At 29.8% G+C, this 22,794-nt stretch overlaps 2 protein-coding genes across 3 annotated transcripts in view; one reads left to right on the top strand and one right to left on the bottom strand.

Moving 5' to 3' along the window:
• Window positions 1-310: 310 nt before the first annotated feature.
• Window positions 311-8,033, top strand: LOC139487527 (protein FAM72A-like). Its single transcript, XM_071272395.1, has 5 exons — window positions 311-545; window positions 2,457-2,534; window positions 3,153-3,277; window positions 3,603-4,237; window positions 4,355-8,033. The coding sequence occupies exons 1-4, from the start codon at window positions 367-369 to the stop codon at window positions 3,689-3,691; spliced, it is 471 nt and encodes a 156-aa protein (XP_071128496.1). The 5' UTR covers window positions 311-366; the 3' UTR covers window positions 3,692-4,237; window positions 4,355-8,033.
• A 1,355-nt stretch (window positions 8,034-9,388) lies between these two features.
• The window catches only part of LOC139487474 (plexin-A4-like), a 111,157-nt gene continuing 97,751 nt past the window's right edge, over window positions 9,389-22,794 (bottom strand). Inside the window, exons 26-34 of one of the 2 annotated variants that reach the window (XM_071272298.1) lie at window positions 22,418-22,564; window positions 21,813-21,969; window positions 19,056-19,183; window positions 18,448-18,547; window positions 18,091-18,197; window positions 17,386-17,654; window positions 16,427-16,715; window positions 15,750-15,824; window positions 9,389-14,797 (exon numbers count right to left, since the gene is read on the bottom strand). In XM_071272298.1, coding sequence (XP_071128399.1) covers window positions 14,696-14,797; window positions 15,750-15,824; window positions 16,427-16,715; window positions 17,386-17,654; window positions 18,091-18,197; window positions 18,448-18,547; window positions 19,056-19,183; window positions 21,813-21,969; window positions 22,418-22,564 — 1,374 coding nt within the window. In that variant the 3' untranslated portion in view covers window positions 9,389-14,695. The remainder of the gene's footprint in view (window positions 14,798-15,749; window positions 15,825-16,426; window positions 16,716-17,385; window positions 17,655-18,090; window positions 18,198-18,447; window positions 18,548-19,055; window positions 19,184-21,812; window positions 21,970-22,417; window positions 22,565-22,794) is intronic. The other variant, XM_071272307.1, reaches the window with a different exon arrangement.

Here is a 22,794-nt window from a genome sequence, read left to right as displayed (position 1 = left end):
ATTTATTTGGAATAGGTAATTTTAATAAAAAAAAATATGTTGTTTTCTTGTCGCTAAATAGTCTCTTGACGCTTCTTGTCGCTAATAAGTAAGACCACATTTTTCAATTCCGTTTGAAAATATCTTCCCCCTGAAGAAATGTTTTTTGTGTTGACTAAAATAAATTGTCAGTGCCGAAGTCGTTTATGTATAATAAATTTACCGAACTAATATTGGGTCTTGTTACAGATAAGAGTTCACATGTTTTAGACTGTTCTCAAATATGCCCAATAAAATTTCTTGTACCAAGAGCAAGAAATGCGTTAGCCTATCAGAAGTTTCGTTACAAAGGTAAACAAGGACATTTGACAAGTGGTCACGTTCGTTATGGAATCTGACGATAATTTTAAAAAGCAAACAGATATAGGACCCCAATATTCAAATGAACCTGTTTTTACATTACAATGTAACCAATGTGAATCAACTGCGTGTAGGAGAGGAATGAGTGCTGTACTATTAGCAAATGCTGAGGTCCAACTTTTTTCAACTGACTGTCCTGAAATCTGGTAATGACTGGAGAAAACTAAATCTTTTTATCAAACTTGTTCACATATACATGAAATAATAACATTGACATAACATAAGAAAAATATGTTGGCAATATAAATATGTAGACAGCATGCTTAAAACAGTAGAACATTTAGGGAAAGCATTGTCTAAAGGATGATAAGCACAGAAGCAAGTCCACTATAGACCAATATAGAGCTGTTTTTATCAGTTTATATGAATGAATTACACTGGTTTATCTAAAGTACAATCTGCATAAACAACATCACAGAGCAATCTGTCCTTACTACTTGTTGATAACATAAGCACTGTGAATACACAAACATGTAGGAAATGAATAAGAATAAAATTGAGAATGGAAATGGGGAATATGCCAAAGAGACAACAACCCGACCATAGAAAAAAACTACAGCAGAAGGTCACCAACAGGTCTTCAATGTAGCGAGAAATTCCCGCACCCAGAGGCGTCCTTCAGCTGGCCCCTAAACAAATATACATGTATGCTAGTTCAGTGATAATGAACGCCATACTAATTTCCAAATTGTACACAAGAAACTAAAATTAAAAATTATACAAGACTAAGAAAGGCCAGAGGCTCCTGACTTGGGACAGGCGCTAAAATGCGGCGGGGTTAAACATGTTTGTGAGATCTCAACCCTCCCCCTATACCTCTAGCCAATGTAGAAAAGTAAACGCATAACAATACGCACATTAAAATTCAGTTCAAGAGAAGTCCGAGTCTGATGTCAGAAGATGTAACCAAAGAAAATAAACAAAATGACAATAATACATAAATAACAACAGACTACTAGCAGTAATTAACTGACATGCCAGCTCCAGACTTCAATTAATCTGACTGAAAGATTATGATTTCATCATATGAACATCAGGCACAATCCTTCCCGTTAGGGGTTTAGTATCATACCATCATAACATATATGAGAAGATCATAACCCGTGTCTGAACTTGAAAGTTGTCTACTTGTATATATAGCCTCACCGGACACAATTACATGTACGAACGATTTTTTTAACTGTGATTAATATTTTTTTATGTAGACTACTTTTCTTGAATTGTTTATACCATAGAATTTAAAATGTATGAAGGCTTTCCATTTTACATTTACAGTAACATCAAAGGCAAAATATTGTTAAAGCAAGTCAATATTAGTTTCATGTGTAGCAAACCACATATACAAGAAAGCAGCTTATTGTTAAAATAAAAACACCATCTAAAAAGTATTTATATTTGATATAATATTTTCTAATATCTACAGGAGCCACATGTGCATGTGCTGCCATTCCAGTTATAATTACATGTATATACAAAACTTTTGATGACCCCAACATTCATGTACATATATATCTTACTAAAAATAATCCAAGACATTTGTTCTCATCTGAAGATCAACATTTATAGATTATTGTGGATCATCTGAACGAGATTAATTTTCTCGCTTGAGCCAGTACGGTGAAAGTGAGAAAAGCAATGGAGTTGAGATGACCAATGATAATCTGTTTATCTCTATTTTACCTATGACGACGATGTCAATTTCATGTCAATTTCATTAGCAACGCCATGTGCATCCTTAGTTTCTAGCGATAATTTTCCATCTCAAGCGAGTAGCATGATATGAAAATTATCACAAAAATAGATCAAAGGAAAAAAGCACAAAATAGCGATAATATTCCTTCTACAAGAATAGATAAACATATATTTTAAACTTAATGTTTTATATCATTTTATTTTATCACTACCGGTAATTTAGAAAAATTGCCAGTTGTGAATATTTAAGTAAAGTCCCATCAGATGACATACTGATAATGACTGATTGATATGAGATACCAACATTTTTCCTTTAACTTTGAAAAGAGACCTTGATCATCTATTGAATGTGATATTTTTTTCAGTGATGTTGCCACAACAACCAACTTGTTCCTGGCAGAGAATTGTGATTGTTGGTTAGTGAACATGGCATGTATTAATTGGTAAGTATTTGTGTTTGTACATTTGTAATTTTATTTTCATGTGTACATTAATTCACAAACTTTATATGTATATATAGGTATTCAGATATTTTTTCTCTTTGGAAAAAAGATTAATTTGTATTATTACTATATTTATATAATGAAACAAAAAACAACAACAACCTAAATCATACTGCCAGTATGATTCAGGTTGTTTTTATTTTCATTATATTTATGGATATGTAGTTTTATTGTCATACTAATTTTCTATTCTAGTGAAACACGAGAAAGTACCATAAGTAGATCATTGTTTCAGCTTTTTTTATGAAGAAAACACAATTGTGTTGTTAAAAACAATAGCTTTCTGATTCTAAACAGTCGTTGGATATCCTGTGAGACAAACAAAACTTCAAAATGGACACATAAAAACAAAGTGAAATACAAATACAACATTAGTAGAGAAATTAGCTAAAACATACTTTGTACCGGTCGTATATAAGTTTTGAAGTTTGATTTATGTGGGAACAAGCTTAAAAAGCATGTAAAACTGAATATGATAGATCATGCATCTTCATAAAAAAAGAGATATGGGGTCAGAAAATATTAATTTGATGTGACCTATACTTATTTTATTTTCAGTGGGAATTGCCTTGGTTACAACGTCAGAGTTCCATGTCGTGATTGTCTTTCATCTTCCAATAATGGACATTTATGGATGTTCTATGTAGGTGCTGTTTCCTCATATGAACGATTGAATTATAAAGGTTTGTAAAAACATTTGCCTACAAAATGATATTTGTACACATTTTAAAACATGTAAATACTTAAACTTGTATACTTAAGTGAGATAGCTACCAAAAAGGCTTGACATACACCCATAAAAATAAAGATAAGCATATATTTTTCATTAAAAGACAAGTACCTGTAGGATATGCTAAGCTCTTTATGGTCCGCATGAGCTGGTAGTTAAATATGCTGTAACCAATTTAATTTTCGCAGACATTTTATTGTGCATATTCTTTCTAGAAACTGAAGTGATAAAATTTGCGTAATACTATTAAAAGGGAATTTGCTTGTTTTTCTTTGCAGGAGAAGAAGTTCTTTTGTGGGGCAATTTAAATGAAGATGAAAAGAAATTTGAACAGTTTTTGAAAGATCAAGATATATGTTGCAGATAATAGATCAAAGATAGAAAATAATAATTAGGGATGCAAATAGACAAAGAAGCTAAACAGTGGCCATAATTTGAAATTGTATTCTCTTGCCAGCTGATTAGTTTACAGCAAAATGATTAGAGTGTGTAGGTAGAGGTAATTTCTTTGGTTAGCTTGCATTGCTTGCTAGTTGAACCGTTCATTCATTATTAGGTTAGGTATACTTCCCTCCTTGAAGAGTAAAGACTAGTCCTACATATAACCAATCTATTTGTCCGTAGGACTAGACTTCTCTGAAAGGAGGGTAGTATAGTTAACCTTATGATGATTTCATGGTTCAGCTAACAAGCCAGCTAGCCAAAGATATAACCTTTACCTTCACACTCAAGTCATTTTGCTGTAAGTATTGAATGGGATGTAATAAACATATTCAATGCTATTGATCCCTGCATTTCCAAGATTAACCTCCCACCTAGATTTGTCTATTTTTACACTTGCCATTTGATCTGAAGATCCTATTTATAGTTATTGTTTGAGCAAGGATGTTTTTTTTTCCAAAATCTGGATATGGTATATTGGAGTATAAAAAACTAGACATTCTTTTTGTTCAACATGTTTAATTTGACTTGAAATAATTTTCTCATCATTTATGTTATGTATCTTCAAGTTATATTATTTGAAATTTAGAAAGCAAGAGATTGATTGAAAACTGCTTTTGTTTTTCATTGCTTTTGTTGTTATTAGTAGTTTGTTTGTTTGGTTTTTTTTGGGGGGCGGGGGGGGGGGGGGGGGGGGGGGGGGGGGGGGGGGGGGGGGGCATGTATAATTTCAGGAGAACATTGTAAATTCTGTTCTACAATGAAAATTTTAAATCTAAGTCTTTTTTTCTGGAAAAAAACACAACTACTGAAGTTTCCATACTCCTATATACCTTGTAAATTGTGTATATTGCAAACTCATTTGAAACTTAACATGAGGATTTTGATAGAAATTGAGTTCTTGTTTTTGTGTTGAATTGAAAACAAACCAAACACAAATCTTTCATAAACATTTTTATCATATATACCCTATCAGCTTAATATGTAGAAGCTATTGTATAATTATTGTAATTTATTATGGAATTCAGGAAATGTTTGTATAAGTATATGCAATTTTAACTATCATTGATAATTGTTTGTTTTAAGTATTAAGAACATTATACAATTATGGCCCGTTGAAAAGGTGATTATCCAAAATTGTCAACACGAGAAGGTTATTTCATTGAGGGCGCAGCCTGAAGTGAAATAAGTTTTAAGGGTTGACAATTTTGGATATTCACCTTTTCAAAGGGCCACTATTGTTTTATCATACCGAGCTAACAGTGGAAGGGCATTTCGACCACTTACTATAGTCTATATTTTTAACTTAACACACAGACAGTGACTGATATTTGAAAATACATTTGTGTTCGAATTTCTCGAATTTACAACAAAAGTAGAATCTTTTTGTAAAAATATTGACGGTTCTGAAAAGGACTGTTTTTTAAGGGATATCATCAGCTGCTGGCACTCTTAGCTCTATTGATGTCCAATGCCTTATTCCCTTGTTTCTCGATGGGCTTCCAGTGTAACACGAACGCTGCCATTTTGTTTATTAAGGTCTGTGACATCATTTTCACGGGAGGAAACTCAAGTACAAATAAACAAACTCAAAAGGTTATTCACCGGTGAATAATAGGGTTTATATTTACCGCTGGTGTAAATGTTTAGGGTTGTTCGTCCTTCCTTACAATTTAATGAAAAACAACTGAATTATTCCATGTCACTTGATAACGTTTCACCCAATAGAATTGTTTAAAATATATGTAAGGTATAATAATAGCTGTTGTTTTCATTTGTATAACAGCCAATTGCATTGAGTGTGTAGGTGAAGTTAATATCACTGGTTAGCTTGCTTGTTAGCTGAACTGTGAAGTCATTATTAGGTAAGGTAAACTACCCTCCTTTTAAATGAGTACGGTTAACCAATTTATCTGTCTGTAGGACTAGACTACTTAGAAAGGAGGGTAGTTTACCTTACCTAATCTACACACTCAATGCAAATGACTGTAGGTGTATAACAGATATCATATGATTGGTTAATACAAAATTATTGAAATGATACTTATAACGAAATTCTTCAGTAAATCTTTTAACTTATTTATTTTCAGCAATTAAATAAATCATAGACCATCAGGTATATTTTAACATCTGGTTATATATTGGTAACATCAGTTTTCTCAGGGTATTTGTTCAATATTATAAACAAATATCAAATTCAAATTAAATTTGTTTTTTTCTCCATACATTTGATATTGTCATAATTTGAAGCAATTGCACTTTTTCTAAAATTGAGAATTAGTCTTCAACAAGAGCTACCTATGCTGTAACTTGTTTGATTACTTTTTGATTTTTGGAATTTATCTACATAATAGATGTATGGGTAATGATTTCACATTGTAATAATCCATTGAAACATCTGTACCTTACTTATATTTTTTCAAATGGTTGGTGTTATTCAAAACAACAATTTTTCTAATATATGACAATATGTCTTGATTTAAGTATTTTTGCAGTAAAATGGAAAACCCTAGGCAACCATAGTGTTTTATAGATTTCATATTGTATATTAATAGCATGAAACATTCTTATGATAGCCAATTTTCTTTGTCTCAATTTTCATTTGGAAATAGTGATGACAAATGAGAATTTTTAGTTTCTGTGTCTGTTTAAACTAATTAAAGGCATCTTACCCCTTAGTGCTCACAAGTGCTTTGATTTTTTTTAAACTGAAAAGAAAATGATTAAGTGATTGTGAAAAAATAAAAAAATAAATGGTTAACACATGAATGGTTTATGCTACAGGGTAACAAACTCAGGCATAACAGGTATTGATATACCAAACTTTTGTGTGTATATTAAAGTATATGTTAGATTTTTTTATGTAAACTGTGATATCTTTTGTTTATAGTGCTGGCATTATTGTTTATAGTTATGTACTGTGGTTTAAGTATTTTAGAATTTTTTCCAGTCCCTTTTGAGATTTGTTTTAAAGAAAAATAGTAAGGTTGTCATAATTGCTAGTATATTTTCTTGCTACATCTGTAATGCTTTACTACTTTGGAATTCTAAGAAAATAAATAGAATGACAAAACTCATAGGTGCTTGAGGACAGGATCCTGTAACAAGACCCCGAGATAGCCACTCCCCCTTATCATAAATCATAGATATTTCAATATATATCATGTTGATAGTAAAAATGCATATGGAGAGTGAAATACGTTTATTGGTATATTTATATTACAAAATTACAGGATCCTGTCCTCAAGCCCGTATGACAAAACTAAGGTCGTAATAAGTGAAAATTGGACCAAAATTTCATGTGCTATATGTTTATAAGACCAAAAATACTTAAAGTAACAGGTTTCTAAGGAAGAAGTCATCTTATTTTTATATTGACTTATGTCCTTATGAAAATAATGTGAATTTCATGTCTACCTATAGTTGTACTTATAGTTGAAATCATTTTGGGTTATTAGTAAACTGCAGTATTATGTTTTTTTGTTGTAGTGGTTGTATTGTTGGTGATATTTTCATTACTTGCAATTGTGAGGAAAACATACCCGATTAGGATGAATTGTGATGTAATGTAAAGGGGTCTGAAAAATGTGATTTTCAGAAAAAATTGTTTTGTTGCCAATTTTCTTTTTTCAGAAAATATAAAAGTAAACTAAGTGTCTATTAGGTTTTTGAAGATTATGTAAAAAAAAACCCAACTTTTTTTTATACAATCATATAAATTTTACTCTTAAACCATGACCTTTGGTAAGTCTTTTTTTTATTGTGTGATCAGATTTGCAGTGTACATGAAAATCAAACCTTGACAATATTTGTTTTAACATTTGAAACTAGACAAGGGAGGTAAATTTTTGAGGAAACTATTTTGACAAAATGAAAAAATGAAAAAATACCAATTTTCTCAATAATAAACTAAGATAAGAGTTTACAATTTATAAGTCAATCTATTTTATTGTCTTATTTATTATTTACCTAATAAACCTTCAAGTCATTTTTCCGGGACCCCCACTCAATTGTTTTCTGTTCAATTTTGCACATTTTTATGTATGTAATGTAATATAGTGCTTTTGCTCATGCAATAAAAATTAAGATATACATATATAGTGTATTTAACTAGCGTGTATTCCTGAAAGTGATATTGATGATTTTTTGTGTATGTTTTGTATAATTATTTAGACACAGCTACAAAATAGTAGATACTTATGTAAAGTTTATATACTAATGTTTACATTTTTGTTCATGTTACACAAATACATTAAATTTTCATTTGATTATGTGTTTCTTTAATTTGTTTAGGGAGCTACCATATCATTTTTACAGGGAAGCTAGTGTGGCAAATTTTGTCCAGCATTTTTTTTTAGTTGAAATTGATGGTCTTCCCTTTTTAATTTTCACTCTATTTTGGTCCTGCCTTTTTTATATTAGTTTATGCTGACTTTTTAAACATAATTTGTCATCCTGTCTTTATTTTTTGTTAAGTTGCTCATCCTGGCTTATTTTTGGTGGAAGAAGACTTTGAAGCCAGGAGTGTTGCCATGTCCCTTTCTGTGCTTCACAATTTCATAACAATTTTCATGCCATATCTTAAACATCTGCCTCATTTTATTAGTTAGGCTTGAAAAAATAATCACTCTCATTAGTTTTGTAATTTCTCATGTTTTAATGTATTAATATCTACCCTTTTTATGTAAATTATTAGATTTCATCTCATCTTACATAAACATTATTTGTTTACTTGTAATCAGATGTTTTAAAGTAGATTTGGAAGTATGCATGAATGAATGAATTTGGTATCTGGTAGGGATGTCCTGATTGCATGTGTGAGTTCATGGTCTAGTGGTTAAGCCAAATGGCTACAGTGCTGAAGGTCCTGACTCTGGGTGCTTAAAATATCAGTACATCAGAAGGGTGATTTTCGTTCTCTCAAGACACATTTGTGGTACCCAGACCTTGTTTTAACAAGAATGGGTAGTTTGGGGGGCCTTGGTTGGTCAAAATTGACCCTTCTTTGACCATGAGATCAATCTACTGATATCTCTTATGTTTGTGTTTGTCTAAACAAAAGTTCAAATATTTTTAAAAGTATGCTATTGCGATAATAAAGTGTTAAGTGCACACATGAACCTGCTGGTGTTTTACACATCAAACAATGCACCGTCAGTTGACAGAAATATCAAAGAAACAAACTAATGTCAGTTGATGGATGCCATTTAAAAAGTACAAAATTTTCATGTGGGTCATTGTAGGAATGTCCCCAATGATTGCCTTTATTGCCCAACACTATTTAAACAATAATAGTGCAGTGGCTTAGAAACGGAGAAATGTGAGGCTGTGCTGCTCATTGACATATGCCCAAGATATCCTATTAATTTGTAGATGGATGTACAAGTGACTCCCATTATGTATGTTTGAGAACTTTTAGTGCTTCATGGGATAGGATAATGCATGCAGTTGCAATGATTTCAAAGTGTAGGGTTATTTTGGTCCTCAGTTTTCAGATTCTTTATTTGGAACTGTCTTTCCTTACTTTTGTCTTGTCTCAAGCACTCCTAGAGCTGTATACAAAAACATCAAACATGCATGAATAAATTATCCAATTACTTCAAATTCAAAAACAAAAACAAAATCATACTTATATTTTTATTTTTATAAATTTCAACAGTTTTTGACATTTTCTTATATATCAAAATTACTACAAAACGCTTCTATTCTCATACAACTTAAGATAAAAATTTTACAACCATTTTCAACTTTCACACACTTCAAAATACCTCCTGTTTACATTACTGGCTACATATACGCTACTGTAAACAAGTATTTATTTTCTGATGATATGGGCTTACAATAATTCTTTCTTTGCAGCACAAGTCCCTATTCAACTGTTTTTTTTTTATCGTCTTTGAAATCACTTCCAAACTCAGACTGTTTGGAATACTTCTTTAAAATTTTTAATTTTATCCTATTCAATTTTAAAAATAATTTTTATGATTTTTTTGGTAAACTTGTAAAAATATGTAATTTACTATTTCAGTGAAATATGCACTAATAAATTATGTCCAAACAATTAACCTCTAATGTAGGAATTTGAATTTGTTTACACAATAATCAATTCATATACTGTACCCTAAATAAAAGTATTCCTTACTTTCTGAAATTGCATACAATACTACACCATATTCAAAAGAAATCCTAAAACTTAAAAAGTTAAAATAAACTTTCAACCAGGAAGTAAGTTCCATACAATCTGAGAAGTGGATTCCACAGTGATTATTTTTAGACATCTGTCCATACTACATACTCATGATTTTAAATATTTTTCAATATTTCAAAAGTCTTGTACATTTCTTATTAAGCTAAGAAAAAAAAACATTACTAAAACTATATTTGTACATGATCATTCTCATAAATATAATATAATATTTCTGTGGTTATATTTCTGACTAGAATCAACCTATGTTCATAAGTTTTTAGTATAATGCAAGAAAAATAAATCATTTATAAATGATGTTTACCAACACTTTAGCCTAAATTTAAAGTATAAATTGTATATCCAAAAGATAAATCTACAAGAGCGTACTTTCTAATATTAAAGTTTTGATTGTTGAACCGATCTACCGGTAATAGATATATGAAAATGGTTCAGTTTCGAGTAATGTAGTTATCTGTACAATGAATGCACTTTTAATTTCAAAATAACTTTCTGAAAATTAAAATTTGAAGATACAAGAAATGAGATTCTATATAGATGAAAATTATATGAAGGTATAATTACTTTTCATTTATATTATGATTTTCCAAAAATTAAAAGCTATATCAGTATGGAAAAGTGGAAAAGTAAAACTAATATTCAAGACTTTGTAACTAAATAACTGCAAATTGCCATTTGAAAATTCTATATTTACTTTCATAAAATTATGAATATACATGATTTACTTTTGTATAAAATTCTTCATAAATGGAAAATAGTTGTTGAAACAATCAACATTCATAAATTTCTGTTATGGTGCAACTGATAGTTATTGCATATACATGATCACTCAAAAATAGGAAGAAGACATAATTTTATTACCTGGGAAAAATTGAAAATTCCTAATGTATCTAATGTTTTTAAAATATTGCAAAAATTGTAATCATAATTAAAATAATTTACTAGCAGCATTTTGTTTCCTAAATTCACAATATTTAATATCATAATTTTTTTCATTGGTTAATAAATACAGTAATAAATGCATGTAACATCTTTTGAATTTACAGTATTTTGGATATTTCTAAACTCATAATTTTTTCCATAATCTCTATTTTTTTTCCCCAAGAAATTTTAATCTTAACCAATAAAGAGTTATCACACATAAGCAATAACTTTATAACATCAACTACATTTAGTTTTCTCAGTACAAAATCTGTCTTTTCAAATCTTAAAAATTTGAATAATGACTTTTTTCATCAAAGCACAATACACTAAAAATACACATACCATAAGCCCTATATCAACTACATTTGCATAGTTAAATCTGAGCAAATATTAAACATTTTAGCACTGTTTGAAATATTTAACTAGTGAAAAATAAAATTACATTCAAAATTAAAGCAAACAATTTAAAACAACCTTCTTTTTGCATATTACAATCATTATTGAAATGGAAAACACTTTTCACAGTCAAATATTTCAAAATGACAACAGTTTTGGAATACTACAGGAGAAAAAACAAACTAAAACAAAAACAACCGGCAAAATTCAGTTCTTGTATAGTACACAATCTAGATTCATCTGCAGTATTGGCAAGATACTAATAAAACCTTTAAATCAATATGGACAAATATTTAGGCAAAAATATTTCAAACGTTTAATAACTTCTTTGAAAACTACAACTACATGCTGCGAAATCTACATCTACATGAACACATTGAATAACCAACAAAATATTATCATTTGAAAAACATGTCAATGCATGTCATAAAATCAGTCAAAATTAAAATGAACAAATATTGAACAACAAAACAAAATGGCTGACAGACAGATAGATAACTTGCATTTGTATAAAAATCCATTGAAATTTTGTTACTACTGTTAAAGCTTAAGAATTTATTAAACCTTAACACTACTACTAAGTAAATTTCATTCAAGGATTTGTAAGTATGGTATGTTCTGTTTCAGAAAGTTAATTTACGAATAAGCTTCTCATTGCATAATCTGATGCATTATGGGATTTTCTATTCAGCAGCTTTAGTGGTCCGTCATCCATTTCCATTAATGCAAACTTACTGGTATAAAAATAACATAAATCTAAAAGGTAAATCCAACTTAAAAATTTCTCAAAGCCACCATGTCACCTAGTAAATCATCATACTTTAATCATTTCAAAGTAACACTTCACAACTTGGTAATTAGAACTTATGCAGTGTGTATTGTATACTGATATTAACTTTAAAGCTGTTTATGTTTGGGGAGTTTCTGGCTATTTTTTTTTAGGACAACATCAACTTATTGTAAGTATATAAAATATTTTAATATATTGCCCTACATCAAAACAATCACAGAACTCAAGTGGAATGTTCTGTCACAAGCACCATCGTAATTAATCTACAAAAATAAAAATTACACTAAAATGATTGAAACATCTGATGATTGTTCCATAAAAAAAGGTAAAACTTCGAAATTCAGACATTTAGCATTCAGGGTATATATTTGTACTGAGTATAAAGTTTCATCAATAGCAATTTAGAATGGTCTTCCAGGAGTAACGTAAAATTTTATAATATAATTTAACAATACTGAATATCAAATTTTGAAAGCATTAGCTGTATGAGAATTCTATTATGAATAGACACAGGTAAAACTTTTCACTGCTATTTTATATTGATAACAATAATGCCATAAAATTGTCGGCTAAACGACCAACATTAGATGATAACTGATGGTATATATATTATGAAACTGAGTATTTTGTTCAAATGAGGAGAAACAAGTTATTATTTTTTAGCAGAAATTTTTTCACCACTAAAATATTAAAAAGGTTTACAAAATATTGTTTTCTTTATTGTAAAAATTCTCCTTATTTCTATACTACTGATGAAATACTTCTATGTTGTGAAATAATAAATAAATAGCTACTGGGGCAAGGTGAGCCAATGAACTGTGTGTTTCCTATTCTATTCTAAAACACTAAACTTATATGCTTAGGCAAAAAATGTATTTTACATGGCCTAAATGAAATGAAATTTAACTTGTAAGGATCACAAATCTACAAACTTCAAACATTTTTCAAATTAATATTCATATTTTACATAAAAACACCACTCAATTAGATTAATTTCTAAATATTGCATAGTCTGTACAGATTATCATTCTCTTTCATATTTCAGCAAAAAATAAGGGGGGGATCTATCCTAAGTTATTTATTGCTTAAAATTTTTGGAAGAAATTTCAATTTTAAACTTTCATCTAAGAAAACTTATTGCTTTATCCATATATGGTTGTTCAAAAGTTGCCAAAAAAATACAGAATTGTGTAACAATTCAATAAAGCAAAACTATTATTTTCAATTTTGGCAAGAGCATGAAGATCATTAGAAGTATTTATTTTTACTAATTTTAACATGAAACAATTTACATAGAAATGCAACTAGTAATGAGTACTGTTACACAGAAAAATGTTGTTATGGTAAAAAGTGCAAGTCCACAGGAAAAAAAATCCTTTTAAATCTTTACACTTTTTATGATAAAAAGAGGTGTATTCACATCACTATCCCCTGCATTCAGAATACTGAATATGTATAATGATATTTAAACCTTTTGCAGCAATTTGTTTCTGAATATTTTTTTTACATAGTTATCATGGTAACTTGTAAACAAATCCATCTCTTTGGTAAAATATGATATGATTTTAAATATAAACAATGTCGTCTACACTATTAATGAAAGAAAAATCACGAAAATAATTCCCTTTCCTCTATAGCTATAACAAATGACAAAATTGGACAGTTATATACATCTGACAAAACAGATATATATATATAAAATGAGATCGTATATAAAACATGCATAATTATTGTTTTTATAAATTTGATATTATGAACATATTACAAATTACAAAAACACTATACTAAAATCTTTGGCACAATGGTCAGATTTTCTAGTGATAAAAGTTTATAACAGTGAGCATTCTGCCTTCTGTCAGAATAAAAATGATTTTTCTATACAAATTCTATTTAAATATTTGTTTGGTAAGTTTAATTCGGCCTCAAAGTCTGAGCTTTGTTTCTTCAAAAAATTTCTAAACTGTGAATAGAAATATATCTTATTGAACTATCAAAGCTATTATAGAAATAATTTATCAGAGAAAATATTGTAAAGCAATAAAATTATGGCACCATGAAATCGGTGGCAATGCCATGTCCTGCACGGAACAGTAAAAATATGACAACATTTGTATAAAATATCCTGGATAATACATATTTCACTGCTTAATTGACATAAGAAAATCACATTTCGAAACTTATGTTAAAAAAAAAAGAGAGTTACTTCCCTTTATAATTAAATTAAAATCCTTTTCTCTCTTTGCTTCAAAAACATTTTCCTCCACGATAAACTTACAAAACAATATTCTTACTTATAACCATACAATTAACAAAGATGACAATTTTTTATACAAAGAGAGAACACTTTTTAAATTATAAAAATGAGAAAAAAACTTATCTAGGCACAAAAGTCTTATAATACAAGTAGAAACAATTTTCATCAACAAATAATTTTCAAACATTATTAAAATAAACATAAAAAACAAATAATTTGCAATCATCTTTTTCTTTTTTTACAGCATAGCAACTGACTACATGTACATGTTTTTATACAGTTAGAAATGAATACAAATGAATTGATGAAATATGTATTATCACAGCAGTAAACATAGCACTAAAAAGTCCTGAGATTTCTGTCAGCAGTATACTTCTCTGTCCATTGCTAACCTCACTTGCTCTAACTTGAACTGCAGTCTATTTTTCTTTGCAAATTCATCTTCTTCCAATGCTTGCCATAACTACAAAACAAAAATATACTACAGATATGTCCTTTAATATTTCTAAATATACTTTAATGATATATTTTACACATATATTGCTGGGTGTTTGTTATATTCAGCATTGGTTAGAGGTATAGGAGGAGAGTTGAGATCTCATATATAACTTTGCTGTATTTTTGCGCCTGTCTAAGATTATGATCCTCTCGCCTTCGTTAGTTTTGTATGTTTTTTTAATTTTGTTTCATTTATATGTTTCAGAGTTTCAGAGCGTGACTTTCATTTCCTCTGAACTATTCCTCATTTTTGTTTAGGGTCCAGCTAAAGCCTGCCTACCCATGCAGGATCTTCTCGCTGTGTTGAAGACCCATTGGTGGCATTGGGTTGTTGTCTCTGACACATTTCCTGTTTCCATTGTTAATGATATTCGTTATAACCATTGTTATAGAAAACTCATGATTAACAAGGGAAAACCTCAAGCTGACAAATCCACTTTATGCAAATGATTCCTTACCACAGTATCAATAGCATAGACGGATCCAAAGGGGGGAGGGGGCCTGGCCCCCCTTTTGTAGGAAAAATTTGGATTATATAGAGAATCGCTGAAGCATGACTGGAGTGGGCCCACCTTAGGTATGTCAGCTGGCCCCCTTATGAAAACTTCTGGATCCACAACTGAATAGGTAATATATATACAGCTAGATAAATGTCCTTTGAGTACCTCCAGACCACCAACACCAACACCCTATGTATGTGTAGTAAACATATCGTTTTGTGGTCAACAATTATATTTCAATCCGGAGGAATTATCATCTCTGATAGAATTTAATCATCATAATATGAACTTTGGTTAAAATAATATAATAAGAGAAAAGCATGAATGTATGAATGTAACAATAAAATTATTAATCTCAATTTTAAATATGCAAGTTTGTTGTCTTTGAGAATGTCTCTATACACAATTTTAACTAACCTCTTCATTATATTTCATAACATATTTATACAATTCATGTAATGCCGCTGTTGTGTTGAATTCATCTTGATGAACCTACAATAAAAATTTCTCAATCAGCAAATATTTCAAATAGATTATCAAATCATTATTTTATTTCTAAAGAGTTTATAAATGGAAAGATAATTTTTGACACAAATATATCAAAGAAAATTTATCAAACTTCTATACCTTAAAAAATAAATTCACAGGCCTTAGATATCTTTTCTATACTGTTAAGAAATTAGTGTGATATTTCTGTAATTATGAAAACAGCGACAGTATGTGTTACAATGACAAATAACTTCAATAGCATTACTGTATGCAGCATTTCCTGAAATCACAATAATTTTTCACATATCTGTGCCCATTGTTCAATGACTGCAATAATAAATACATGCAATGATTTCTGAATTTACAATATTTTTCCCATTGAGTTGAAAAAATTATTTTGCCTGAAAGTAACTAAAAAATATTTTTTCTAAAGTAGTCCATAGTGTGACCAAATATATCATTATCTAATGTGAAATATTTAGTGGCAATGTATTTGCTGATCTGGCCAGTAATTCAAATCATTATCTACATCCCTGTATGATATAAGCAATTAAAAAATGTTTGAAGATCTACAATAAAACTATTTGTAAATTTGAATATATTACCCTAGATTCCTCAGTCATCATGGCTGTCATGTCTTGATCACTGATGGCGGGCATCATCGTAATGTCTTGATAATACCGTTCCACCCATTTCTTAAATTTAGGAATATCCTTAGCGAATAATAGTTTACTAGAAGGTGAGTCCTTCCCCAATCGATGGGGGCTCTGTGAACACGAGTCCATGAATGTTTGAGCTACTACACTTAAACACGAGTCAACAATGTTTGATTTATATATGTCAAATACAAAGTTTGGATTCTTTATCACATTCACCCAGAATCTCAGAGGCAAGCTGAAACAAAAGTAAAATGCAAATTAGAAATGAATAAAATGATTAGAAAATATGCAGGTGTACAGCTGCACCTGAAAACTGAGTTTCAAAGGTTAAGATGAGACATAAACTATGTATTTGTGTGTGTGTTTTAATCTGCCAAGATGTTGTTGCCTAACATTTTTTTGGTCTTGTATATTGTTGAATTTAATTGTCACTGTGATTAACTGTGATAAATATTAGTTTACTATTTTTCCGTTAGCAGGACACACTGTTGATCTATTATTCAGTTTGTAGGTGTCTATTTCTGTAACTGTCTTACTCACAACTATATAATCTATACTACTAAAAGAATAGACCGATTTTATTGAGTCACAACTCTTCTTACAACATACAAAGTCCGAAATATTTGTGATTTGATGTATAAATGTAGTGTTTTGTAATCCTAAATTTGTCTTTGAAACAATCTTTTTTCTACAGAAAACATCAATTTTTGAGAAAATGTTCCAAATCAGAGACTATCACTGATTTGTGTCCAATATACTTTCGCATATGCTCAGTGGACTTACTGCCAGTGAAATTAAAAAATTCTTTGTTTGAACATTTCCCACTTGTACCGCAATTTCGCAGGCATCTTCTAGTTTATTCTTTATTTTAAACATTTAGAATTTCCGTTCAGTATCAAACTCACCTATTGGATTTCCATGTGTATACAACTTCTTGGTCCTGTATATTGTGTAACAATGCTTGATCATCTAAGAAATCAAACATATACTTAATGGCAAGAGGGAGTGCATTCCCTCGGTGAGCAATACTGAAAATTCTCTCAAACAAATCATCCACATACTGTTGTAGGGTACCCTTCGTAGCTAGTAACCTCGTCAGATAGATCTCTGACACCATCTTGCTTCCACGATCTGTACCTTCTTTGTTGAAGTTCTCAGTTTCATGTGGTCGCACCTATGAAAAGAAATATTTGAAAAAGAGTTGTCAAGTTAACTGTAGATCTGTTTTGTTAACTTTAAACAAACAGTCATTTCTCTTGTTTTTAAATTTGCCAGCTTATTTCTACTTTCTTGATGAAATATGATAATCAGATTTATTTCAATTTGGATAAGAGAAACATTAATCTTTTTTTATAAAATAAAGAATAAATAAAAATAAATATACATAGGCCATTGAGCTCTGTAATCCAAGTTGTGCTGAGGTAGTGCATTACTTTATCCTTATAAAAAAAACTAGTACACAAGACAACAATGAATATTATGGATATTATATTATTTTGTGGATTTCCTAAAACAATTTTCCAGATATAATGGAATAACCAAGTTAGCAGAAAAATGTAAAATAAAATGAGTATGTATTCTAAACTCAACAAAGATATGATGTAACTTACTAAATGATAAACTTTATTGACACCGGCTATCTCCATCTCCAGTGCTACGTTCTGTGGAGTAACTGTTCTATTTAATGAAGGACTTCTCGTAGAAAAAGGAAAATTGTCTGAAATGAAAAAATTCAAAGGTTAAAATTACTACCTGATATTTCTGGTACAAAAATGTATGAAATGTGTAAAATACCCCAAAACATGTTAAAAGAAGTATGTATGTTTTCGACTTAAAAACATTTAAAACAAGTAACAACACCCTGATTTAGCTAAATGTTCCAATTCCTTTGATAAATATCTGATCAGTTACTGATCCTATTTTTAAGCTCACAAAACATATGTTAAAACACTGAAAACAATACTGACCATAGAATTTGGACCCTGATTTCTCTGATGAATTCAGCGAGGACTGATTGAACTGGACTGTCTGTTTTGGCACTAATGACATGTAGGCTCCATCATTAACCTTCAATATAAATATCATAAGATTAGATTTAGTACAAGATGTACTCAAATTCAACTCATAACTCCACTTGTAAGGTATGGTAGCAGTGATCAAAGTGCATGTGAGCACTCGAGATTTAAAATTGCTTTAAAATTGCATTGTGAATTTTTAAAAAAAAATCTGAGAAAATTTGGAAATGAGTTATCTGAATCTCCCTTTGTAGGCAGATCAACCATACTTGTATGATTTTACACACACACATATCATTTTAAAAATTGAATAGATGAGGTTTGAAAAATGGTTAAATATACCAGTAGCTATCTATCCAGTGGTAATGAGGTTTGGAATGCAATTTGTGCAATCTTTGCCTTAAAAACTCTAATTGTCCATCATACCATTGCATTTATTGTTTACTGGCCCAAAAAGTTCCTGTTTTGGCTTGTGGTTGATATTTTACAATAAACTGTGACGAGAAAACTTTAAACATGTTTTTTTGATAAATCTTGCATTATAAACATAATCAATTTACCTTATAATGTAGTAGAGTATTTATCCTTCTGTACTCTCCTTCCTGTTTTGTCGTATTGTCGTCATCTTGTAAGATTAAGCGACCTTTTGTGCCGCTGTTCCATTCTGTAGAAGATGGATCAAACAACACTGTAACCATGGAAATAATACATATAAAAACCCACTCTCAAACCTCTGCAGTGTAGCAGACAATAATCGTCATGGTGATGATGGTGATGATGATGATGAACAAGAAAATAATACAAAACAACAAATTTTGCAACTTCCAAACCTAAGGTCTGAACATATAAGGATTTACAGCCCATTGCATTAAGGGTGTAGGTAAAAGCAATGTGAATGGTTCGCTTGCTTGCTAGCTAAACCGTGAAGTCATTATTAGGTAAGGTATACTACCCTCCTTTCAGAGTAGTAATCTAGTCCTAAAGACAGATAGATCGGTTATCCATGTGACTAGTCTACTCTAAAAGGAGGGTAGTTTATCTAACCTAATAACGACTTCACGGTTCAGCTAGCAAGCAAGCTAGTTAAAGATATTACTGTGACACTCACTGCATTTTGCTGTAAGCTATTATATTCCTCTCATTTACATTAATTTATTCTTGATAAAAAACATTTTTGGAAAATTTCCCAATTTTTGGTATTCAGGAAAATGAGGATTAAAAATGATGTATGAATTATCTCCCCTTTTTGTAATTTGAACAGAGATCTGCTTTTTCTAAATGAATGGCATAAATGATAATATTGCAAAAATGCAAAATTTGTTGTTGGATTCAATACCATCAATGAACAACCAAGTGAAATATTTTTGATTATTTTCTTTTAAAAGCATGATTTACATTTCTTTGTACCATAGATTTTGAATCGAAACAGGTCATTGATGGTATTAAGAAAATGATATAAGAAAAATCTAAAAATCTAGAACTAAAACTAATTGGAAGAAAAATGAACCAGCAACAAATAACAATTTTCCTTCACCAGTGACATAACATACAACATTGAAAATACAAATAAAAGATAACATATTTTATATCATGCACATACATTTACTATTTCCAAAACTAAATCTTTCAAATCACCTCCCTTGCCTAGTTCAAATAAATAAATAACCCTTAAATATGAATATGAAATCATTTAAGAACTAAAATTGTGTAAAATTTGTGTAGAAATAGCATTTTCACATGGTCCTATATATTTTTTCCAATTTGGAACATAAGCAGTTTAGCATCAGATTACGATCCAAATGACATTGGGACATTTTATCCAATCCTTTTTTTGTTCATAGTTTTTCATTACAAACGTTTTAAAATCTTCAATTTTTTGTCAATAATCTTTTAAATGTACTGATTGACAACTTATAAAACAACATTTTATTCAAGTCTTCAATTTATAGATGCCAGGATATCATATTTTTTTTTCATCCCTTATCAAAATACTACAAAACGTCACTTCCCCTTTTCTTATTTTTTTCTGCATAAAATATAGAACAATGATTTGGAGAAACAAAAAGAAGCTGTTGGAAAGAACATATTTTCTTATTTTGTTTACATGATTTTTCTCCCCTATTTAAAAACAAAGTTAGTAAACATCTACATGCAATATATTTGTTGACACATATAATACACACACAAACAAACACATTAAATAGTAGTTAGTAAGGGATTGTTCTAACAAACACATCAGTCATAACCATGATTACATAGTAACTGTTGTTTTTGACAGAATTTAGTAAAGATTAACAAATGCATCATGCAAATATGACACACCTTATGCTGTTACTAGCAGTAGGGTATGAATAATATATCACAGTTAGCTTAAGTCTATTCAATTCAAGTAGAAATCAAAATTATAGAAAGTGTTTGTTACTTAAATCACCAAAAATTGCTTTTTAATATACATATGTAATTTTGAAAATTCATTTTTTTTTTAAATTTTCATTTAACATTCTTTAAACTTTTGACTGTTCCATTTAAACAAGTAAGATATCTTTGGAAAGTCTTCAAATTTTATAAATAATCTGTTCGACAAAAATAATTTCCAAAATCACACTACATGTTTCTACTACCAACATTACTGTGACATAGTTTCTATAAATAAATATTGTTAGTATATTACAAGAAGTTATAGATTAGAATTGTTAGTAACTCCCTTAACCAAATATAGACCGATAGCCAGATAGCCACCATACACCGATCATCACTCAAGCTTGGGATAAGGACTGCCATTTGGAAATTTTATCATCTTTTGATAGTGGAAAATTTCATTTGAATACACCACTGGAATTAAGCTTATTTCAATAATCAAACTGCCAAATTTGGAATTTAGCACCTGCCAAAAGTTTTAACACTGCAAAACACACTCACACCCTTTCAACCATTGCAAACCGAATTCACCATTAAAATCAACATCTTTGAAAATGACATGACATTACAAATTTTTTGAACTATAAGATCGAAAATCAAATCAATGCGAATGAAAGTAAGACGATGCAAAGAAATATTTTAATAGATGCATATGCAATTAATTATTAGAATTGGTTAAATCGACACAATTGGTCAGTATACAATTAATCATATTAAAAGTTAGATATTAACTTGCAAATAAGATTTTTTCTGCATACAATGCTAAGATTAAGAATTGAACTTGCTATAAATAACTCTTCTAATTTTACATTCTAATAATAGATTTTCAAACAGAAAGTAGAAATAAAAACAATGAAAATCTACAACACACTGCAATACAACATCCTGGTGCTTCTTACCTAAATCTACATCGTCTTTGATTGGTCGACTACTAAATGGAGCATTTTTATATATAGCATCCAAAATTTTCTCCTTCACTTGAGAAACCGTATCACAGTCTAGAACTTTAACCGGGTGAGCAGCCTGATACTGTTCCATGTCTTGGACATAAACAGTCTGAAAAAAATGTCAAATATATTGTGATTAAAAATTAGTTTGGTTTCCTCTTTCTCCTGAGATAAAAGTTTATTTTGATATTCCAATGTGTGGTTAGTCTCTTTTTTGATTATAATATCATGCTTTCTTGCTATCCTCTGATTTTAAATTTGTTAAGATGTTGATCCTTCTTATTATGACAAACAGACAGAATACAATATTTGCAGACGACAAAAAAAATATCCCATCAAATTTATTACTGAGCAATTTTCACTACTGTAACTCAAACAATACTACATTTCTACACAAAAATGTTGTGATTGGATAAAACGGTTCAAAACAATGTAAACTCAACCAATGGCGTGACACTGTTTTCATTTGGGGTATGAACAATGAACAATGAAATAACAAATATAATTATATTATAAAACAGTGAATTCTAATAAAGGTTACAGTTACTTATACATACCAACTGTCTATACTCTATTTGTTGTCTTATAAGTTTGTCCTCACTAAGAGAGTATCTGGCCTCACTTGTGGCAGAATCTACAGGACCTTTTGCTACTTGTTGTTTCATAGCTAAATATAGCATAAACAGAGGCTCACCAGCAACCTCCTGTATAACAGTAAAAAAGAGAACTTAGCACACATTAAATTACTTAAAAAAGTTTTATACTGAAAGCAAAATGAGAAGAAGTAAGATTTTTTTCCTTTCTTTATTAGAGATTTAACCTCACAAGATTTCCAAATTACTGATAAAAAGATTAAGTTCTCATATATATCTTGAGAATTTATAGTTAAAATTTTGATGTTTATTAGATATCAAAACTTATTTCCAGCCTGTTG

Source organism: Mytilus edulis, chromosome 1 (assembly GCF_963676685.1).
Source record: "Mytilus edulis chromosome 1, xbMytEdul2.2, whole genome shotgun sequence".
NCBI lineage: Eukaryota > Metazoa > Mollusca > Bivalvia > Mytilida > Mytilidae > Mytilus > Mytilus edulis.
The sequence above is the reverse complement of the archived record's forward strand: the minus strand, read 5'-3'. Positions and strand labels throughout refer to the sequence as shown.

What these genes read in the sequence shown, in the direction of transcription:
- LOC139487527 (XM_071272395.1), top strand. Translation starts at nt 367, where the DNA reads ATGGAATCTGACGATAATTTTAAAAAGCAAACAGATATAGGACCCCAA. An exon ending in ACTGACTGTCCTGAAATCTG is followed by an intron (nt 546 to 2,456) that starts GTAATGACTGGA and finishes TATTTTTTTCAG; the next exon opens with TGATGTTGCCACAACAACCA. An exon ending in TGAACGATTGAATTATAAAG is followed by an intron (nt 3,278 to 3,602) that starts GTTTGTAAAAAC and finishes TTTTCTTTGCAG; the next exon opens with GAGAAGAAGTTCTTTTGTGG.